Source organism: Phyllostomus discolor, chromosome 5 (assembly GCF_004126475.2).
Source record: "Phyllostomus discolor isolate MPI-MPIP mPhyDis1 chromosome 5, mPhyDis1.pri.v3, whole genome shotgun sequence".
Classification (NCBI taxonomy): Eukaryota; Metazoa; Chordata; class Mammalia; order Chiroptera; family Phyllostomidae; genus Phyllostomus; species Phyllostomus discolor.
In genome coordinates this window covers 132,009,687-132,029,712 of record NC_040907.2, presented here as the reverse complement: position 1 = coordinate 132,029,712, position 20,026 = coordinate 132,009,687, and the positions used below count along the sequence as shown (strand labels likewise).

The 20,026-nt window shown below is 36.3% G+C and overlaps 1 protein-coding gene across 6 annotated transcripts in view; it reads right to left on the bottom strand.

Annotated features, from left to right (window-relative positions):
• The window catches only part of JMJD1C (jumonji domain containing 1C), a 261,892-nt gene that overhangs the window by 45,947 nt on the left and 195,919 nt on the right, over positions 1 to 20,026 (bottom strand). For 4 of the 6 annotated variants that reach the window (XM_028511400.2, XM_036026904.1, XM_036026902.1 and 1 more), the window contains 5 exons: positions 7,932 to 8,037; positions 4,942 to 5,066; positions 3,620 to 3,763; positions 3,327 to 3,519; positions 1,541 to 3,222 (listed from right to left, as the gene is read on the bottom strand). In XM_028511400.2, coding sequence (XP_028367201.1) covers positions 1,541 to 3,222; positions 3,327 to 3,519; positions 3,620 to 3,763; positions 4,942 to 5,066; positions 7,932 to 8,037 — 2,250 coding nt within the window. Of the gene's footprint in view, positions 1 to 1,540; positions 3,223 to 3,326; positions 3,520 to 3,615; positions 3,764 to 4,941; positions 5,067 to 7,931; positions 8,038 to 8,611; positions 8,816 to 20,026 lie in introns of all 6 variants that reach the window. The other 2 variants (XM_036026907.1, XM_036026905.1) reach the window with 2 other exon arrangements.

Genomic DNA, 20,026 nt, shown 5'->3' with positions numbered 1-20,026 from the left:
CAAAATGTAACAGCTCCTCTGACAAACCTTTGACACAAGGAACACCATACTTGCACCTACTAGTACTGACATGGCTCTATGTAAGCAGTATTGTTCCTAAAGAAGGTCACTAGCATTGTCTTCCAAGTTACCACCCCAATATATCTATTGTGGATCTCTCTCAACTTGTGAAAGGTGTCAAAAAATACCCATGTGCATCACATTACTATTCACAATAACCAAGGCATAGAAGTAACCCAAGTCCATGGACAAATGAATATATACAGAAAATGTGGTATAAACATAAAATGGAATACTAATACAGCTTAAAAAAAGGAAATCCTGTTACATGCTACAAATATGGCTAAGCTATCATCAAAATTATGTGATGTGAAGAAAGCTATAAAAGAATAAAAAGTGCGTAATTCCACTCTAATGAAGTATCTAAAGCAGTCAGATATCATAGAAACAGAGAGCAGAAACGTAGTTGTTGCTAAAGACTCGGGGAAGGGGAAGGAAAACTTGTATTTAATAGGTATAGAGTTTTAGTTTTGCAAAATGAAAAAGTTCTAGAGGTCTGCTGCACAATAATGTGACTATACCTAACAGTACTGTGTATTTAAAAAGATAGCATCTAAATTAATGTTATGTGGTTTTTTCCATAAAATAAAAAGGAAGGAAGGAAGGAAGGAAAGAAGGAAGGAAGGGAGGGAGGAAGTTAAAAAAATTCTGAGACATTGCTGAAGAGAATGCTGGGTTGGCTCAAGGACTAAGTTGTCTCCTAAAGCTTAACAGGGACCCCCACTCCCCCATTTTTTATAATAAGGCTGGTAATGCCTTCAACAATTTCTTAGTATGAAAAGGAATTTGGCTAGAGAAACCACATAGCCCATGAAGGAATCAGATCATTATACCATTACTTACAGCAATATTCTATTAGGCAGAAAAAAATCTAAACTACAACTTTATTGCCAAATATTGGGACCCTCTAACCCTGGCTCCCTTAAGACATTCTCAGCTTGTAATATACTATCAATATGATGTATCTTGCTGGGGGTATAACAATTTGTCTTTTAAGAATAATTTGATACCATATATCAAAAGCCTTACAATTTTATATGATTTTAAAAATATTTATTCACTGATGTTAGACAGAGAGGAAGGGGGAAGGGCAGTTGGGAGAGAGAAAGAGAAACAATGATTTGTTGTTCCACTTATTTATGCATTCACTGGTTAATTCTTGTACATGACCTGACCAAGGATTGAAGCCACAACAACCCTGGTGTATTGGGCGATGCTCCAACCAACTGAGCTAGCTAGCCAGGGTCTATTAATTTGTAATTCAGAAACTTCACTTCTAGGAAATTAGGGAAGCAAAAACAATTATGGATATGTACCACAATTAATTTAGAGTTCAGATTACAAGGCTCCAAAGTTAGAACTGGAAAGTTTCATTATATTTAGAAAAATAACTGAAAAATTTTAATGCATTTTACAAAGCACTTGAACATGTGCGGATTAACACATATATTGATATATGGTTAAATATAACATTACTTACCCTCCTTAATGATGACTCAGCATTAACTGCATTTTCTGGGTGAACCCACTTAGAAGAAGGTAGACCAAGTCCTGAGTATGCATGTGTTCCATTTGGATATTGCCAAATAATTGGATAAAGACCAAGCTGACTATATGAAGCAGAAGGATGGGCTTGTCCAAGAAGATGAGGTGATTGATGCTGTAACAACTGTTGCTGTTGCTGGTGTGCTAGTGCTAAGTGGCTCAAGCTGCTGGCATGAGCAGTTTCTAATCGTGGGTGGCCACCAAGTAAGGAGGCAGTAGGCACTCCAGGTAACACAGCAGGAAGTAAATGAGGGTGATGAACAGAATGATGTGGACCACTAGTCAGAGGGTGAGTGTTAATGGTAGGCAATGGAGTTTGACTAGATGATCCAGCCAGTAGGTGAGGTGCAGGAGTTAAGGCAGGGTGATGGGTACCTGGATTTAAACAGGTTCGATGGGATGAAGAATGAAGAGGGAAAGGATGTTGGTTTAGGAAAGGTGAAATGTGATTAGCTCCTGTTTCTGACCCAATAAGTGCAGGATCTCTGTAAACTGTGAAATGCTCATTTTTATCTATGATAAGAGGGCTCTTTGTAGTATCCAATGTACTGCCCCGAGAAGGAACTGGATGAAAACTGCATCTTGATAACTCGTGTTCTATCTTATTTGCCAGTCTTCTTTCACCAGCAGCATGGCTGTTAACGTAAGTGGCCTTAGACTTTAGAGAATCAGGAGAATGGGTAGTTTTAGATTTAACAACTTCAGGTAAGGGACTAGATTTTGCCTTGTGAACATCTACTGAAGCATTAAGTTTAGATTTTATAATCTCTGGGGGTGGACTTCGCTTACGCAGCTTATCTTCCATCACAGAAACTGCACTTAGAGAAGATGCATAAGAGACATACTGATTTTTCTCTTTTTCCATAATCAGATGATCATTTCCTGATGGAGCATTCTTAACATTTGATTGGGTTAAATCTACTTTAACTACATCACTGACCCAAGTCTGGTCAGAATCTTGTTTTGCAGTTTCCACGTATTTTGCACTTCCAATCGAATGTTTTGGATCACTAACATTAGAATCCATTTTCTGAAGTGTCTGAAGGCCAAAGGTATTTGAGTTTTCCTGAGCCACCTTTTCAGAGTTAGTGTCATTTGTAATATCAATAACACATTTTGGTGTGGGTGGTCTGGATGTAAACTGTTCCTTCGGTAATAATTCCACGGTATGTGTTTTTTCCATATTTTCCTGAAGAAGTAAATCATTAGAATTATGATCAGAAAGTGTGGCCTGTTCTGATGATTGAATAATAATTTTTTCTTGAAGCTGAGAGTCAACAAACTTCTGCTTCTCTGTTTCTTCATGTTTTTTATCTTCTTGTATTTGATCCCAGGGAGGCTGGCTATCTATTAGTGTCTCCGCTCCTGCCTTCTCATTATTTTGGGATTTTTCTTCTTCTCCATTTACCTTTGAAGTATTTTTATTTTTCAATTCATTCTCTGGTTTCTGCTCTAAGGGATTATTTATTATTCTCTTATTTGAATTTTCCGAGTCACTGTTCTCAGAAAAGTCTGAAACATTGTCAGTTCGTAGTCTTTTCATATGTAGTTTCTTTTCATCTTCCTCAGGTTTCCTTCTTTTGTTCATCAACTGCTTGTTTTTACCTTTAGGATTTTCTGCAAGATTAAAATAAAGTTTTATTTTTCATATCAATATTAAATAAGTATATTTTACTTTTGTTATTTTTAACTATCATTCCCTTAAAAAAAGTGGATCCTACCTCCTCGTCCTATATAATCATATTTTTCCTCCTTCATCTTCTCTTCATCTGGTATGCTGCTATCTGAGCCCTTCCTCCTATTTGAACGGATGTTTCTTTGTTGCTGTTGCTGGTGTGTATTCTGTTTTGGTACAGCAGCTTGGGAGTTCATTGCTGGTCTGGGACTATTTGCCTGGGCACGTGTATAATGACCCTAAAAAAGAACCAGTTGATAATGATTTGGTTACTACCTGATCCTAAGTAATCTAAGGGAAAATTTTTTTACAATAATCCAGAACTAACAACATACATACGTGAACAGCGTTGCTATTTTGACTGGCACGAGACCTTCGCCGTGATGTAATGCCAATATTTTCACCTTTTAACAAAGAGTGAACAACATCATCCAGAAAGGTCATTTGAACCATAGAAGGATCGACATTCTGTGGTTCTAATACCTAATCCATGACATAAAACAAGAATAAAAATTAAATCCAATCAGTTAACCAATGTGATCTTAGGTACACATTCATTACTGAGTAGAAATGTCTAAAAATCAGTCTGGAATCCCTACTTTATATAAGATACTGCTATACTTATAATAAGTCAATTTCAACAATCACAGAGAAAATTATGTTTTCAACTTTCTTCTGAAACCTAATACTGTATCTGCTAACCAAAAATTAAAAAGCAAATGTATTTATTGGAAGTATACCTTGAAAAACAAGGATAAAAGTTAATAAGTATAGTGCTAAGTTGAAAATGTATTAAAAAGAAAAAGGAAATAATTTTCAAAAAGCAGGTATAAAACTAAAAGGGTAAAGCTTAAGAAGGACAAAAATTGAAGACAAAATTGTCTAAATAAATAACACTAATAATAATTTGTAAAAGACAGGTTAAATAAAGAACTATTTTAAAAACTAAAAGCAATTTTGTTCCTCATTAAGATGTGAAAGTTTATCACCGTTTTAGGAAAAAAATACCATTAAATAATATAGTTATTATTTTGACTAAATTTTAATGAAAGCATCAAATTGTTTATAAACGGGCACTCATTTATTCACATACCCTCTACAACCCACACAGGTAGGATGGTATAAATATCTTTTTTTTTTCGGGAAAATAAACTATAGCTTTAAAATACTTGAAATCAACACTTTCAGACTGTTAGTTAAAAATTTCACTTGAACTTTGTATCCTTATTACTCACCATAAAACTTAACAGAGCATACCAACTCCAAAATTTAGTGTGAAAAGGACTACAGTGTATGTTAAAGTTTTCATTAGTGCAAACATTTTGGAAATATTTTATTCCTGGAGAAACAAGAAAGCTGACAAATTTACAAAAAAATTTAGCTAACCTAAAGATTAAAAAAAAAAAACAACAAAACACTAATCAACTAATAGTCTGATGTCCTTATTTCAGAAATTTTATCAGTGTTGAAATAAATTTGGCATCATTACCTCCCTGAACTAAAGAGAACTCTCTGTAAAATCTATATATTAAACTTATTAGGATTATATGACTAAAATAACAAAAATTATTTAGGGTCAATCTGTTGATCCATTTTGGGGGTGACATGGAATATCTGAATTGTAAATATTTCTTTCAAAAAATGTTAGCTGTATTATTTACCTGATCATTCATAACGATCATGGTGCGAGTGAAGAGATCATGATGAGTAATTATGCCAGTAAACCACTGGGTGGCAGAGTCTTGTCTATATACTTTTACTCTGTATCCATTTAAGGAATAAGGACCTAAAAAGAAAAAAAAGGAAAAAAAAAAAAAGAACCACAAGAAATAAGGTATCTTAAATGTGGACATTTTCTTTTAAAAACTACCTTTTAGGAGAAACATGAGTTATGTTACACATGAATGATATACCTGAATATCAGTTTTCAAAAAAAAAAAAAAGTATTATTAGGCAAGTGAATGTTAATGGTAACTACACAGACTCTACTAGACACAAATACTTACTAATTCAATGGAAATAAAGTAAGTCAGAAAGAATGTCTCTGGGATCAAGAAAGTGCGTGCTATGATTTCAAAGGTATTTAGCAAGGTTGGCTTACATAACTAAATGGCTAAAATGAAAAGGTAATTTGGAACTTAATGCTTCAGCTGCCAAAAGTCTTAAAACATGCAGAGATTGTTAAGTGAACTTATGAATTCACTTAATGCTTTGACACAAAAGCATTAAATGCTCTTTTACGAACCATTTTGACACTAAAGTGTTTTGTAAAAAAAATATGGTACACATTTGTATTAAACTTTTTATTTTTTAATTTTTTTAAGATAACCTTTTCTCTTTTTTTAAGAGGTTTTCTTTTAAAGATTTTATTTATTTTTATTTTTAGAGAGGGAAGGGAGGGAGAAAGAGAGAGAGAGAGAGAGAAACATCAATGTGCAGTTGCTGGGGGCCGTGGCCTACAACCCAGGCATGTGCCCTGACTGGGAATCAAACCTGCGACACTTTGGTTCGCAGCCCGCGCTCAATCCACTGGAGCTACGCCAGCCAGGGCTTTAAACTCACTTTTTAAAAAGGTATCTACATATAGGTATGCCGTATCTTTACAAAATATGCCTATTAAAAGTCACTCCACAGAGGAACACATAGGGCGGGGCAAGTAGGTTTAACTGTTGTATGTTAGAGATTTTATTCTTGTATTATTATTTATTAATTATTGTATAATTTTCCATATAAACAACTACAAACTTACTTTTGCAGGATGATGTATAATGGAGATATAATTTTTTTCTAATTCACAGGTACTAAAATGATTATAAGAATGTTAACAAGAACTGGAAGGTAAGGGGACATGTGTGCTAGTGCACCTTAATGGGAGTATTATACAGTAACAATTTACAAAGTATTTTCAAAATTTGCAAGTGCTCATTTAATCTTCAAATCTTAGGTACTGTTTTTCCCTTTTACAAAAATTAAGAAAGTGAGGTTGATAGGTTAAAATAAAGTGAAATGACTGACTGGATTTTTTATTTTATTTTTAGATCAATGTTGTCTTCTTCAGTGATAGTTAACATATCAATTAATGGTTTGCTATTTATTAGCCAGTTTTAAAATGCTTTATGCCAATATCAGCCTAAAATATAAATCAACTAACAGATTTGTAGAAAGTATTCTACATGACCTGCAAATTAAAAATACTCATATCCATATCAAGTATATAAACTGTAGTCTTTGATAACTGTGAAAGAATAAGACTCCAAATTTTGTTCTGAATGTAATATAGAAAAAACTTATAGAATTGCTCCAAGTAATCACATTTCAATTCCCCACCAAATAATTAGACTTAGCCTCACATAATTCTGCATAAAATGGGCAGGAACTATATTATATTGCTTTAGTATTTTCACCTCTTAAGAGTATGATAAAGAAACAAAGTTATTAAAACTATTAGCCTGGTTTCTCCATTAAACAAGTTAGAAGGAAAAAAAAAAGGTAAGACAGAACATAACCACCAATAAATTTGTGGATATTTTTGAAAGCCCTGATTTGTTAATATATCACTTAATCCTGTTAAAAATCATTCAAGGCGTTTATGAGACAAATGGAAATTCTGAGTATCCAGTATTCGATATTAAAAAACTGTTAATGGGGGGGGTTTAGAAAAGGGACAAAAAACTTTTAATTTTTTTTAGCATAATGGCATGATGGCTTTAAATATAGATAGAATGTGGCAATGTCTGGAACTTCATAAAAGTAAATGGGAGTATGGATGTAGCAGGATCCGCCATGGTCATACAGTTGCTGGAGCTTGGCGATAGACACATAGAAGCTCACTGAAATGCATTTTGAATTCTCCATATTAAAAGTTCAAAAGGTATTTAGCCTAAGAATTTAATAAGTAGATAATCTGCTGCCATACCCATACAAAGCAACTTTAGGATTATCTCTATTAATGCTTAAATGGCATGAAAATTGAGGGTTCAGATAAATATGGGAATTTATTAACAAACCCCTTTTATAAACACTCAACATAATATCAATACTTCACACATCATCCTAATTTCAATTCAATTTCACAAAAGTTTGATTACATTTGCATACTGATTTTACTGACAGAAAAAGACATCACTAAGAATCATAAAATATCATTTGTTAGAAACTCATATTGTAGACAAACTTGAAACTTACTATAAAAAAAAGAAAAAACTAAGACTAGTATTGTGATAACCACAGAGGAAGGCAAATTGAAATAGGCCACTTTTATCAGATACCAACAGCACTCTTCAAAGGAAATCATTTGTGGCTTTAGGCAACCCGCTACTGCAAACAATGCTTCCTTTTCCAGGAAGGACACACCTAAGGCAATCTGTAAATATGGAAATTTTTCCTATCAACAAAACATCTGTGTGGCTATAATTTCATGCCAGGCAGTTAGCTCAAATCAGTTAGTGAATTGGTAAAATTATCAACTTTCTATTATTATAATTTTGATTTTGCTATTATTTTCCCAGAACTATGTAAAACTCAAAATATCAGACTGGGCTTTCAATTTATATTGCACATAATTGAAACAACCTAAACCAAACAAGAGAAAATGCCTCATTAAAAACAAAAAACACAAAGAAACACAAAAACAAAACTTCAAAATAGTTACCTTGCATAAAAATCTCCTGAACCTTTTGTTCCTTTACCCAAATTTTCACTTCTTCCTGAAGTTGTGGGTTGTCCCTGAGAACTGGGTTTAGGCTGTCTATGTCGTCCTAGAATTAGATTGAAAAAAATATCCATGTTACGCTATTATAACATTAATGTTACTGATTTTCCCTCCTATATGTTCTAAGAATTGATAGATGTCCCTTGATGTAAATGTATGCAGAAACAAATTCATAAGTTGTAGTTTATTAGTAATTATATAATAATAGAACACAAAAATTAATCCATGGTAAAATTTGCTCCTTGACAACAATGTCCTAAAGGCAAAAGCTAAAATTTACTCATGTGTTTTTAACTTCGAGTATGGTCTTATACAAGTCACTTTTGAAAAGGGTTTCACTGTTAGAAACAATATACAAATGAAACAGCATCAGGTCATCCAAAATTGGCAGCAAAAGAATCAAGCTGAATATTTTAGTGACAATATAAATATACACAGATGAATTACCTTCTTCCCATAATGCCTAAAATGTTAGTTTTAAATGATAAAAAGTCATTATCTACTATCTTGATTTAAATGGCATTAGTTCTGTCCTACTCAAACTCATCTGACTAGTAACTTCACTGTTAAAAGTTTTATTTTTCAAGCCAGTGTCAAAGCATCCAGGCAATCAAAATTACGTTATTGATGGTATTATCCTTGTAACAGGGTGGATCTAGACACAGAAACAACCGGTTCTCTCGATGGAGATGTGAATCACACAGTCACATGGTTTCCCACAATCTGTTGGTCCCCCGCTGGACTCTCTGACATTCTGTTCTCTCTCTCAAAGCACCTCTGCTGCTCCTGCATTTGAGATCAGCGGCAGGAGCCCTAGAGTAGAGCTGGGAAGAACAACAAAGCAGCACTGTCAATTGGCGGCCCTTTAAAAAATGGATTGGTAGATGATGGAAACCAGTGAATAGAAGGAGCTAAATGAAGGGAATTATATCTCTTGAATAAAAATAATCTGGCAATTTGGAAAAGCCAAAGTGGCTGAATAATAGAAAGAACTCCTAATCAAACAGGGTCAGCCAAATGTCACTCTTCTCTAAACCTGATCTAAGTAAAGCTTTCCTTCTCACCTCATCCCTGCTTTTAGGGACAACTCTGAATTTTGGAATAATATTGTGGTAGATACTCTGATCAATTTCTTTACTACCTGGTGAACACTAAACAGGTGAAGTCCTTTAAAACTATCAACTATGTTTCTTGAAAGAGATACAGAAGTGGTACTTTATACCAGGGGAAATAACTAGAGTGAAGTGTCACACAAAAAGGTAGATAAAAATTGGAGAGAAAAAAATGCCCAGGACATGTCTTCCTTTTTACAAAAAAACTTTCTGGAAATCTCTTTTCTGCACTCCATCCCCTTAATAATATATTGTATACTTAGCTAACATCATCATTTTCAGATTGGAAAATAACATGGGAATTTCAGACTAGAACCCTCTTGATGCACATCAGGTGACACCAGTCTATGACAGACAAAACACAGGAAACTTTATATTTCCCAAGGAAAACCAATACTATGTCCACACACCTATGACAGCTATCAAGTTCTTTTAAAATCTTTCTAACTTTCACTGCCGTATACAGATCCAAGCTTAAAGCCTTGGAGTCAAACACAGGATTCCTAACTTAATAGTCCTTCAAACATTTGAGTTCTGGTTTTATGTATCTGTAAATTCAAGTCTTTTCTGGTCTAAATACCCACCATCTACAGGTACAACTATGATCTACCTGTTCTGTGGACTGAAATTTTACATTTTAAAACTACTGAAATATAAAGTTTATTTGCTAAACATTTATTTAAACTTTATTTATTCAACAGGTTAAAATAATTGGATGCATTTCCAAGGTCATTAAGACAACATCCTAATATCTTCTCAACAATGATCAATATTTGTTTTTTAGTGGAAAAAGCATACCACTAATAAATGATACTTTGACACTATTCACTGAAATAACCTTTACATTAAGTTCAAATTTCTGTGTATAAATTTCCTCATCTATACCCACAGAGTAACTGATATCTGCCTCTTTCTACCTTAATAAGGTTTTTTCTTTTAATTTTACTTTAATTGTTGTTCAAGTACAGTTTTCTTTTAATCCCATCCCAGCCCTCCCCACCCCCCTAGTTTTTGTCCATGTGTCCTTTATACTTGTTCCTGTAATATGGTTTTATAAGATTTTTAAAAATACCAAAACCAAACTTCTGTTCAAGATGGTGGCACAGGTCAACACAGCTTGCCTCCTCATACAACCACACCAAAATTACAACTAAATTATAGAACAATTACCACTCAGAACTGTGAGATATCAAGTTAAGTGGAAGTCTGACAATTACAAAATTAAAGAAACCACATTCATCCACACTGGTAGGAAAGGTGGAGACAGAATGGTCCCACATAAAACTTGTGGTGGATAAAAATTCTGGAGGGGTATTGTGGGAGCAATGAGTCCCAACCCTACACCAAGCCCCAGCCCAGGTTTCCAGTGCCAGGAAGATAAGTCCCCATAGCTTCTGGCTGCAAAAACCAGCAGGGATTGAATTGGTGGATGAAAATTCTGGAGTCCCAAGGAGTTCCCCTTAAAGAACTCATACATGAACTTACTCATACTCACTCCCTCTGAGCTCCAGAACTGGGGTAGCAGCTTGAAAGATACCAGAGGCATCCAGGAAGAAACTTAAGTGTCTGACATCAAGGTGAGAGAGAGCTGGGGGATACCTTTCTCCCAGAAGGAAAGGAGGGGAGAAACCACCTGTCCCTTTTCTAAGTACCCCCCTGCCCACCAGGACACAGAACTATATCTGAGACTCCATTAACCTGACCAACATGGTCTGCCCTGCTCTGAAGATCCCCTGAGGTTCCATCCCACCAAACCTACAGCTGGTAGCAATGGCCTTTTCATATGATTGGCTGGTCTTGGCTCAAGCCTCACAATGTGGAGTCGAAAACCCTATCAAACAAGCCTCACAATGTCGAGTCGAAAACCCTATCAAGAAACAGTGAACCCGCAGGCCCCATATCTCTTGCTGAGTGGCCCAAGGCCTGCAATTATCAGCAAGCAGCCTAGATTCACAATTTGGCTTTGTCTGGGAATCTCCAAGCACAGCGCAAGTAGTAGCCATCTCATATTGCTTCATGGCTCAAGCAGGGCGGCCCTGGGCAACACACAGGTGGGGACTGCCCTTTGCTTGTACCACTCAGGAAACCCAAAGAACCTGCCCAGCCAGTGGACAACTATAGACCATGTTGGAACACTATCACCCTGGCCCTGCACAACTGATCCTCCATAGATGACAGAAGTTCGTGGTCAGGGTCATAGCCAATCCCTGCAGCTGACTGGCATGGGTGAATACTCCCACTGATCTGCTAGCAGCAACCAAACCTCAAATACAGGGGAGGGTGTACTCAGACAACAGAAAGGGTTCACGTTGAGTATCCAGAGCTTTGGTTACAAGAGAGGCTGTGCCACGGGACTCTTCAGGACACCTATACATTAAGCAATAATACTAAGACGGGAGCCATAGCAGCTCTACCTAATACATAGAATAAACACAAGGAGGCTGCCAAAACAAGGAGAGAAAGAAACATGGCCTATATGAAAGAACGGATCAAAACTACAGAAAAAAACAAAACAAAACAAAACTACATGAAATGGAGATCAGCAATCTACCAGAGTTCAAAACACTGGTTATAAGGATCCCTGGTTATCAGGGAACTTTGAGAGGACCTTAACATTAAAAACTCCAGTCAGAAACAAAGGACACACTAACTGAAATAAGAACAATTTACAGGGAAATGAGTAGAGTGGATTAAGCCGAGAAGCAAATCAATGATTTGGAACATAAGGAAGCAAACAACAACAAGAATAAAAAAGAATCCCCTCCCCCCGCCCGAGCAATGTAACAGCCTCTTGGACAATTTCAAGCATTCCAACACTTGCATCACAGGGATGCCAGAGATTGGAAATCTATTTGGAAAAATAATGAAAGAAAACTTTCCTAATTTGGTGAAGGAAATAGATGTACAAGTCCAGGAAACACAGAGAGTCCTAAACAAGATGGATGCAAAGAGGTCCACTCCAAGACACATCATAATGAAAATACCAAAGGCTAAAGATAAAAAATCTTAAAGGCAGCAAGAGAAAAGCAGTTAGTTACCTACAGGGAAGTTCCCATAAGACTTCTAGCTGATTTCTCAAAAGAAACTTTTCAGGCTATAAGGGACTGACTAATAATATTCAAAATCATGAAAAGCAGGGACCTATAACCAAGTTTGTTCAACCTAGAAAAGCTATCATTTAGAATCGATGGGACAATAAAGAGCTTCCCAGACAAGGAAAGACTAAACTAGTGCATTATCACCCAGCCATTATTATATAAAATGTTAAGGGAACTTACCTAAGAAAAAGAAGATCAAAACTATGAACAATGAAATGGCAAAAATACATTATCTATCAACAATTGAATCTAAAAAACAAACTAGCAAACAAGAACAGGATCATGGATAAGGAAAGCATTTGATGGTTGCTAGACATAAGGGGAGTATGGGGGGAATGGGTGAAGAGGTGAGGAGATTTACTTAAGTATTTCTTGTACTTTATAAGTACAAATTAGGCAGTTAAAGAATAGCTGTGAGGGACCTCTAGCCAAGATGGAGGCGTCAGTAGACACACTGTACCTCCTTGCACAACCAAAAAAGGACAACAATTTAACAACAAAAAACAACCAGAAATGACAGAAAATCAAACTGTATGGAAGTCCGACAACCAAGGAGTTAAAGAAGACACATTCAGCCAGACTGGTAGGGGGGGTGGAATCAGGCAGCCGGGGCAGAAAGGACCACAGCAAGGCAGCAGCTGGCGGACCGGGCGGTCCCACATTTGCACGCATATAAACCAGGTGAAACAAAGGGGGAGTAGGACAGACCCCACAACCCAGAGTTCCACCAAGGAGAAATAAAGCCTCAAACCACTGATTGAAAACACCTGTGGGGGTTGAGGCGGCATCAGGAGAAACTCCCAGCCTCACAGGAGAGCTTGTTGGAGAGACTCACGGGGTGCTAGAATGTGCACAAGCCCACCCACACGGGAATCAACACCAGAAGGACCTAATTTGCTTGTGGGAAGTGGAGGAAGTGACTGAAATGTGGCAGAGAGCAGAGCAAGCGCCATTGTTCTTTCTTGGACCTCTCCCCCACATACAGACCAAAAAAATGGGGTGCAAATGAAAGAACAGATAGATCAAAGTTCCAGAAAAAATACAACTAAGCAATGAAGAGGTATCCAATCTATCAGATGCACAGTTCAAAACATGGGTAATCAGGATGCTCACAGAATTGATTAAATTTGGTTACAAATTAGATGAAAAAAATGAAGGCTACGCTAAGTGAAATAAAGGAAAATATACAGGGACTCAGTAGTGATGGGAAGGAAACTGGGACTTAAATCAACAGTGTAGACCAGAAGGAAAAAGAAAACAGCCAATGAGAACAGAATGAAGAAATAATTAAAAAAAAAAAATGAGGAGAGGCTTAGGAACCTTCAGGGCATCTTTAAACATTCCAACATCCAAATTATAGGAGTACCAGAAGGAGAAGAGGAAGAGCAACAAGTGGAAAAGTTATTTGAACAAATAAAGGAGAACGTCCTCATTCTGGCAAAGGAAATAGACTTCCAGGAAGTCTAGGAAGCTCAGAGAGTCCCAAAGAAGTTGGACCCAAGGAAACACACATCAAGGCACATCATAATTACATTACCTACAATTAAAATGAAGGACAGAATCCTAGAAGCAGCAAGAGATAAGGAGGCAGTTACCTACAAAGAAGTTCCCATCAGACTGTCAGCTGATTTTTCAAAAGACACCTTACAGGCAAGAAGGTGCTGAAAAGAAGTATTCCAAATCATGAAAGGCAAGGACCTACATCCCAGATTGCTCTACCCAGCAAAGCTTTCATTTAGAATGGAAGGGCAGATGAAGTGCTTCTCAGATAAGGTCAAGTTAAAGGAGTTCATCATCACCAAGCCCTTATTATATGAAATGTTAAAGGGATTTACCTAAGAGAAAGATAAAAGATATGTACAATAAAATGACAGCAAACTCACAATTATTAACCACCACACCTAAAACACAAACAAAAACAAACTAAGCAAGCAACTAGAACAGGAACAGAACCACAGAAATGGAGATCACATGGAGGGTTATCAACAGGGGAGTGGGAGGGGAGAGAGGGGGAAAAAGTACCGAGAATAAGTAGCATAGATGGTAGATAGAAAATAGATAGGGGGAGGGTAAGAACAGTATGGGAAATGTAGAAGCCAAAGAACTTATGACACATGGACATGAACTAAAGGGGAGGAATGTGGGTGGGAAGGGGTGCGCAGAGTGGAGGGGAGTGGATGGGGGAAAATGGGAGAACTATAATAACACAATCGATAAAATATATTTAAAAAAAATAGTCATGGGGATGTAAAGTACAGTATAGGAAATGGAATAGCCAAAAAGAACATATATGCATGACCCATGGACATGAACAACGGTACAGGGATTGCCTGAGGGAGTGGGGGGTGCTGGATGGAGGGGGACAAAAGAGGAAAAATTGAGACAACTATAATAGTATAATAAATAAAATAAAATTTTAAAAATACCAATATCAATTTTCTTAAAACATCCAATTCTGAATTATTCATGGCATTAGGTAACATTAATTACTAAATTAAAAGCCACAATAATTATCACAACACACAGTCTGTTTATGATAGTCATTTTGTTACTAAACTCCTCTATGTATAGTGCTGCAAAAATTATAGGTATTTCTATTTATTCTACTAATGATTCCTATTGTCAGTCTTTTAAAGAGGCTCACAAAAATATAAATTGTTAGTTCTTGTAAGAGTTGCTAACAGGTAGGCAATCAAAGTTTCTCCCTTTTTTTAAAATTTTTATTTTTCAGAACACTTTAAAAAAGATTTTACTTATTTATTTTTAGAGAGAGGGGAAGGGAGAGAGAGGGAGAGGAACATCAATGTGTGGTTCCCCTCTCGTGCATCCCCTACTGGGGACCTGGCCTGCAACCCAGGTATATGCCCTGACTGGCAATCGAACCAGTGACCCTTTGGTTCATAGGCTGGCCCTCAATCCACCGAGCCACACCAGCCTGGGCTCTCCCCTCTATTTACTGAGTTGAACAATTTTGTGAAAGTGCTAGAAATCATATACAAGGTAGGGTAGACTCATAAAGATAAGAAACTAGGATCTGTAATTGAAATTGCTATAAATATTCACTATCTTTCACAGAATGCAACTGACTAATAACGAATTTCAGCTGCCTGGTGTTTGAGATTAAAAGAATAATTGCACAATATAACACTTTTCAGTAACTGTAAAGTCACCTGCACAATTTTTATTTTGAATAATTAAAATGTTTCTTAGTTTCCTATAAACAAACTACCCAGAGAGCAAATGAATATCATCTTCTATCAATATCTTTTTTTCCATACACTCTGTCCTATGTATTAAGACTGCTAGTTATGACTTCCAGAAATGGAGCTTGTAATTTTAAGTGACCAATGGGGAAAAAAATCAGTTAAACAAGATCTGCTTTAGTAGAAACTTAGATAAAAAACATGAAAAAGTTCTAAAAAACGCCTTAAATGAAGTTGTAGGCTATCCTGTTGTTAACTTGTGTGGTGTTCCTATTTTTGCAGTAAAGAGCATTTTAGCTCTAGTTGAACACTAGTGGGGCACCCTGATATAAATAACAAAGAAAAATAGCTACATGACTGCATTTTTCATGTTTCCAATTCCATCCATTTCACATCATCAGTTAATCATAAGAATTTAATAAAGTAACATTAAATTATCTAATATTGAGAAGGCTCTGTAATCAGCATAGGTTACTAGAGCTAAATGTTCTGTCCTTTTCATAAAATGAGAAGTGTAAATACAATGGGAGGTTTGAATTATAGTCACAATGGTGGTTGGTTTATAGGATTATATACATATTAGATGCACATTTATAAAAATCTCTGGTTACAAGTTGTTGAGATGATGGAAACCTTAGTTCTCTGAGATCCAGTCAAGATAGAGGCCTAGGTAGACACACTTCACCTCCTTGTACAACCATAAGAAGATCAAAGCTAACTTCCAAACAAAAAATACCCAGAACTGCAAGAAAACTGAACTGTTTGGAAGTCTGGCAACCAAGGATTTAAAGAAACCATATTCATGCAGACTGTTAGGAAGGGCAGAGAGAACTAAGTGTGGTTGTGGCAAGGTGTCTGCCGGCGGAATTAGCAGGCCAACATTCACATGTGGTGGATAAAAACTGGGAAAGATACCTAGGGAACAACTGATCCCAGTCACAGGCCAGACTGTGGAGCCCAGGGTTCCAGCACCCGAAATATAAAGCTTCATAACTTCCAGCTGTAAAAACCAGTGGGGTTAAAGCAGTGGAAGAAACTGCCAATTTCTAGAAGAGTCTGTTTAAAGGGCCTGCACAGACCTATAACTTATGCAAACCCATCCACTCTGGGACCAGGGCAACAGCTAGAGGGGTGCCAGTTGCATACAGGAAGTGGGTGAAGTAACTTGAATAGAAGCAAGTGCTCAGCAATCCTCCAGCAACCAGAAAGCACCACTGTCCCCTCTCTGACTCCTCCCACAAAGAGCCACAAAATGGTGAAGTGAATTATTGGGGCCAATATAACAGGTACGCTAAGACGGGGAGTCAATGCAGCTCTACTTTATACAGAGAAACAAATACGGGGAGCCTGCTAAATTGAGGAGCCAAAGAAATATGGCCCAAATGAAAGAACAGAACAAAACCTCAGAAAAATAACTAAATGAAATGGAGATAGACAACCTATCATATGCAGAGTTCAAAACAATGTTGATGAGGATGCTCAGAGAACTCACTGAGTAGAGCAAAAGCATAAGGGAGGAAATGAAAGTGATATCCTTAATTTGTGTCTTTTTAAAAAGAGAACAAAACTGACTTTGATAGCAGTTAAGCCTCGTTTTTTAAAAAGTAAGCTTTAGAAGCAATGACCTGTTACAAATAGCATGGGTGGCCTTAGAAAGTTCTTGCAAAACACAACAACAGCCAAAGGAACTAACTGGTCAAAGACAGTAAGCATGCTTAAAGTCACCAGTGAATCTTGAGGTGGGCCCTATGGATTACAAATACACAGAACAAAGAGATAGACTATTTTTACTTATATATTACACTTATATTTTTATTTAAGAATTTTATGCTGTTTACTTTTTCTTGTTCAAGTCTTTTTGTCACAGTCTTAACAATCATCTTACCCATATATTACTATGGATATGGATATAAAACGAAGGCACCAACCTTCTCATCCAGCGATTTTCAACATTTTTAATCTCACGACACACATACACTAATTACTAAAATTCCACAACCCACCAAAAAATACACTTTTTTGCCAATCTGACAAAAAGACAAAAAACAATAATTGTGATTCGTTCACACTGCATAGGTATTATTATGTTAGTTGTCATTTTTTATTTGATAATTTAAAGGAAAAGGGGGCAGTGCCTCTCACTAGTAGGAACTAAATGCTTTAAAAAGTCTTTCAGGCCCTGGCTGGCATAGCTCAGTGGATTGAGCGCAGGCTGGGAACCAAAGTGTCCCAGGTTCAATTCCCAGCCAGGGTACATTCCTGGGTTGCAGGCCAGAACCCCCAGCAACCGCACACTGATGTCTCTCTCTCTCTCTCCCTCCCTTCCCTCTCTAAAAATAAATAAATAAAATCTTTAAAAAATATATATACTTTATAATAAAAGTCTTTCAAAACAGGTTGAAAAATCACTCTTCTAGAATAATATCACCTTTCTGACATTGTCCTGATTGAAATAACCTATCAATCTTTCCAAAATGTTTTATTTACCATATTTCATGGCTCTTAGTTTTAGAGAGACAATTTTTTATGAAGCAAATACATGTTATAAAAAATAAAACTATATTAGGCCCTTTGCAATAATAATTTACCTTAATCCATAAGAATGAAAATTAGAAAGTGATATTAGTTCATGATTCATTTCAGAATTACTCTAACTAAACCCAGAGAGCATGAACTGTAAGTATTAAAACCAGAGTATTTAGTATGAGTATTCCATCATCCTCAAAAATGTACGTTGAAGCTTACTGTCACTGAAAGCAACCAGCCATTACATATCCATCCAAATATTTAAGGAATCTCCCCTTGAAACTTTGATTTGGTATTACTTACCATTATTTATATCATTAATAACTAAAATGGAAATGGTTATGATTAATTTAAGTACAAAGCATGAGAAACTATAAAAACATCACAATTTCTAAATATTTAGAAAGTTTCAAGATTTTAAACAGCAGTTTCTCTGAACTTGTGATCTCCCATATTAGTACTAACTAAAATATGATATGGTGAAACCACATCCCTATATTATTTCCATTATATATATGTTCATAGCTCAACAGCTATTCAAAGTTTGTTTTCTGTTTAATTAAAAAAAATATTTCCTGCCCTGGCTGGTGTGACCTAGTGGACTATGTGAGTGCCAGCCTAGTGAGTGCCAGCCTATGGACCAAAGGGTAGCCAGTTCGATTCCTAGTCAGGGCAAATGCCTGGACTGCGGGCCAGGTCCCCAGTAGGGGATGCACAAGAGGCAACCACACACTGATGTTCCTCTCCCTCTCTTTCTCCCTCCCCTCCGCTCTCTCTAAAAATAAATTTAAAAAGTCTTTAAAAAAATTTCCTGTGTTCAAATATTGGGCAATACATAACTCCTGTGAACTTAAATGTTGCTGTTAATGTCATTTAAAGTGAGAAAGGTTCTAACTGCATTGATCTCTACTTCCACTGAATCTTTTAAGTTATTCTCTCTACTAGCTAATTTTGACATATTTTGATTTAGAAAAGTGACTTTGGCCTGGAGTCTTTCATCAAAAGTTATCAATACAATACAAACAAACAGTAATCCCCCCATCAAAACTGTATATTTAATATAATGCAATTTAGAAAATGTTGCCATACTTTTAGTTAACTCTTTATAGTTAAAGATGTGTCCAGTTAATCTATATAAACTAAAATATGCTCAATGGGGCATTGTTATTTTTCAAAGTCTCCACAGCCTATCAATAACTTATATTATTTGCCAAATGTATTTTTCCACAGGGATAAGAGTATAATCATTACTTTTAAAAAATAACCTTTATTCGTTGATTTTAGACACAGATCAAATTGTTGTTCTACTTATTTACACATTCACTATTTATCTTTTCTGTTTAATATTTATTGTATTTCTTTCCATTACAATTTAGTCCACTTACACACCCTCCCCCCGGCATTCACCACAATGTTGTCCATGTCAATGAATCCTTTTTCTTTTTTGCTCAATCCTTCTTCCCCCACACATCTCCCCCACTAGCTGCCATCTTGCTTTCCATCTATGAGTCTGTCCCCATTTCCCTTGTAAGTTCAGTTTGCCCATAAGATGCCACATGAGTGAAATCATATGGTATTTACTTTTTCTGTGACTGGCTGGCTTATTTCACTTAGCATAATGTTCTCCAGGGCCATCCATACTGTCAAAGGATAGGATTTTCTTCTTCTTTTTTTTAGCATTCCATGGTGTAAATGTCCCATAGTTGTCTTACCCATTCATCTAATGATGGACACTTCTACTACTTCTATATCTTGGTGATTATAAATAACGCTGCAGTGAACAAAGGGGTACTTATGTTTTTTCAAATAACTGTGTTGGGTTCCTTCAGTCATATTCCCAGAAGTAGGACAGCTGGGTTAAAAGGCAGACCCATTTTTAATATTTCGAGGTATCTGCATACTACTTTCCACAGTGGATTCACCAGTCTGCATTCCCATCAACAGTGCGAAATAGTTCTCTTTTCTATACATCCTCACCAGGACTTGTTTTATTGATTTATTAATGATAGCCATTCTGTCAGGTATGAGATGATGATAATCTCACTCTGGTTTGAATTTGCATTTGTCTGATGATTAAGTGACACTGAACATGTTTC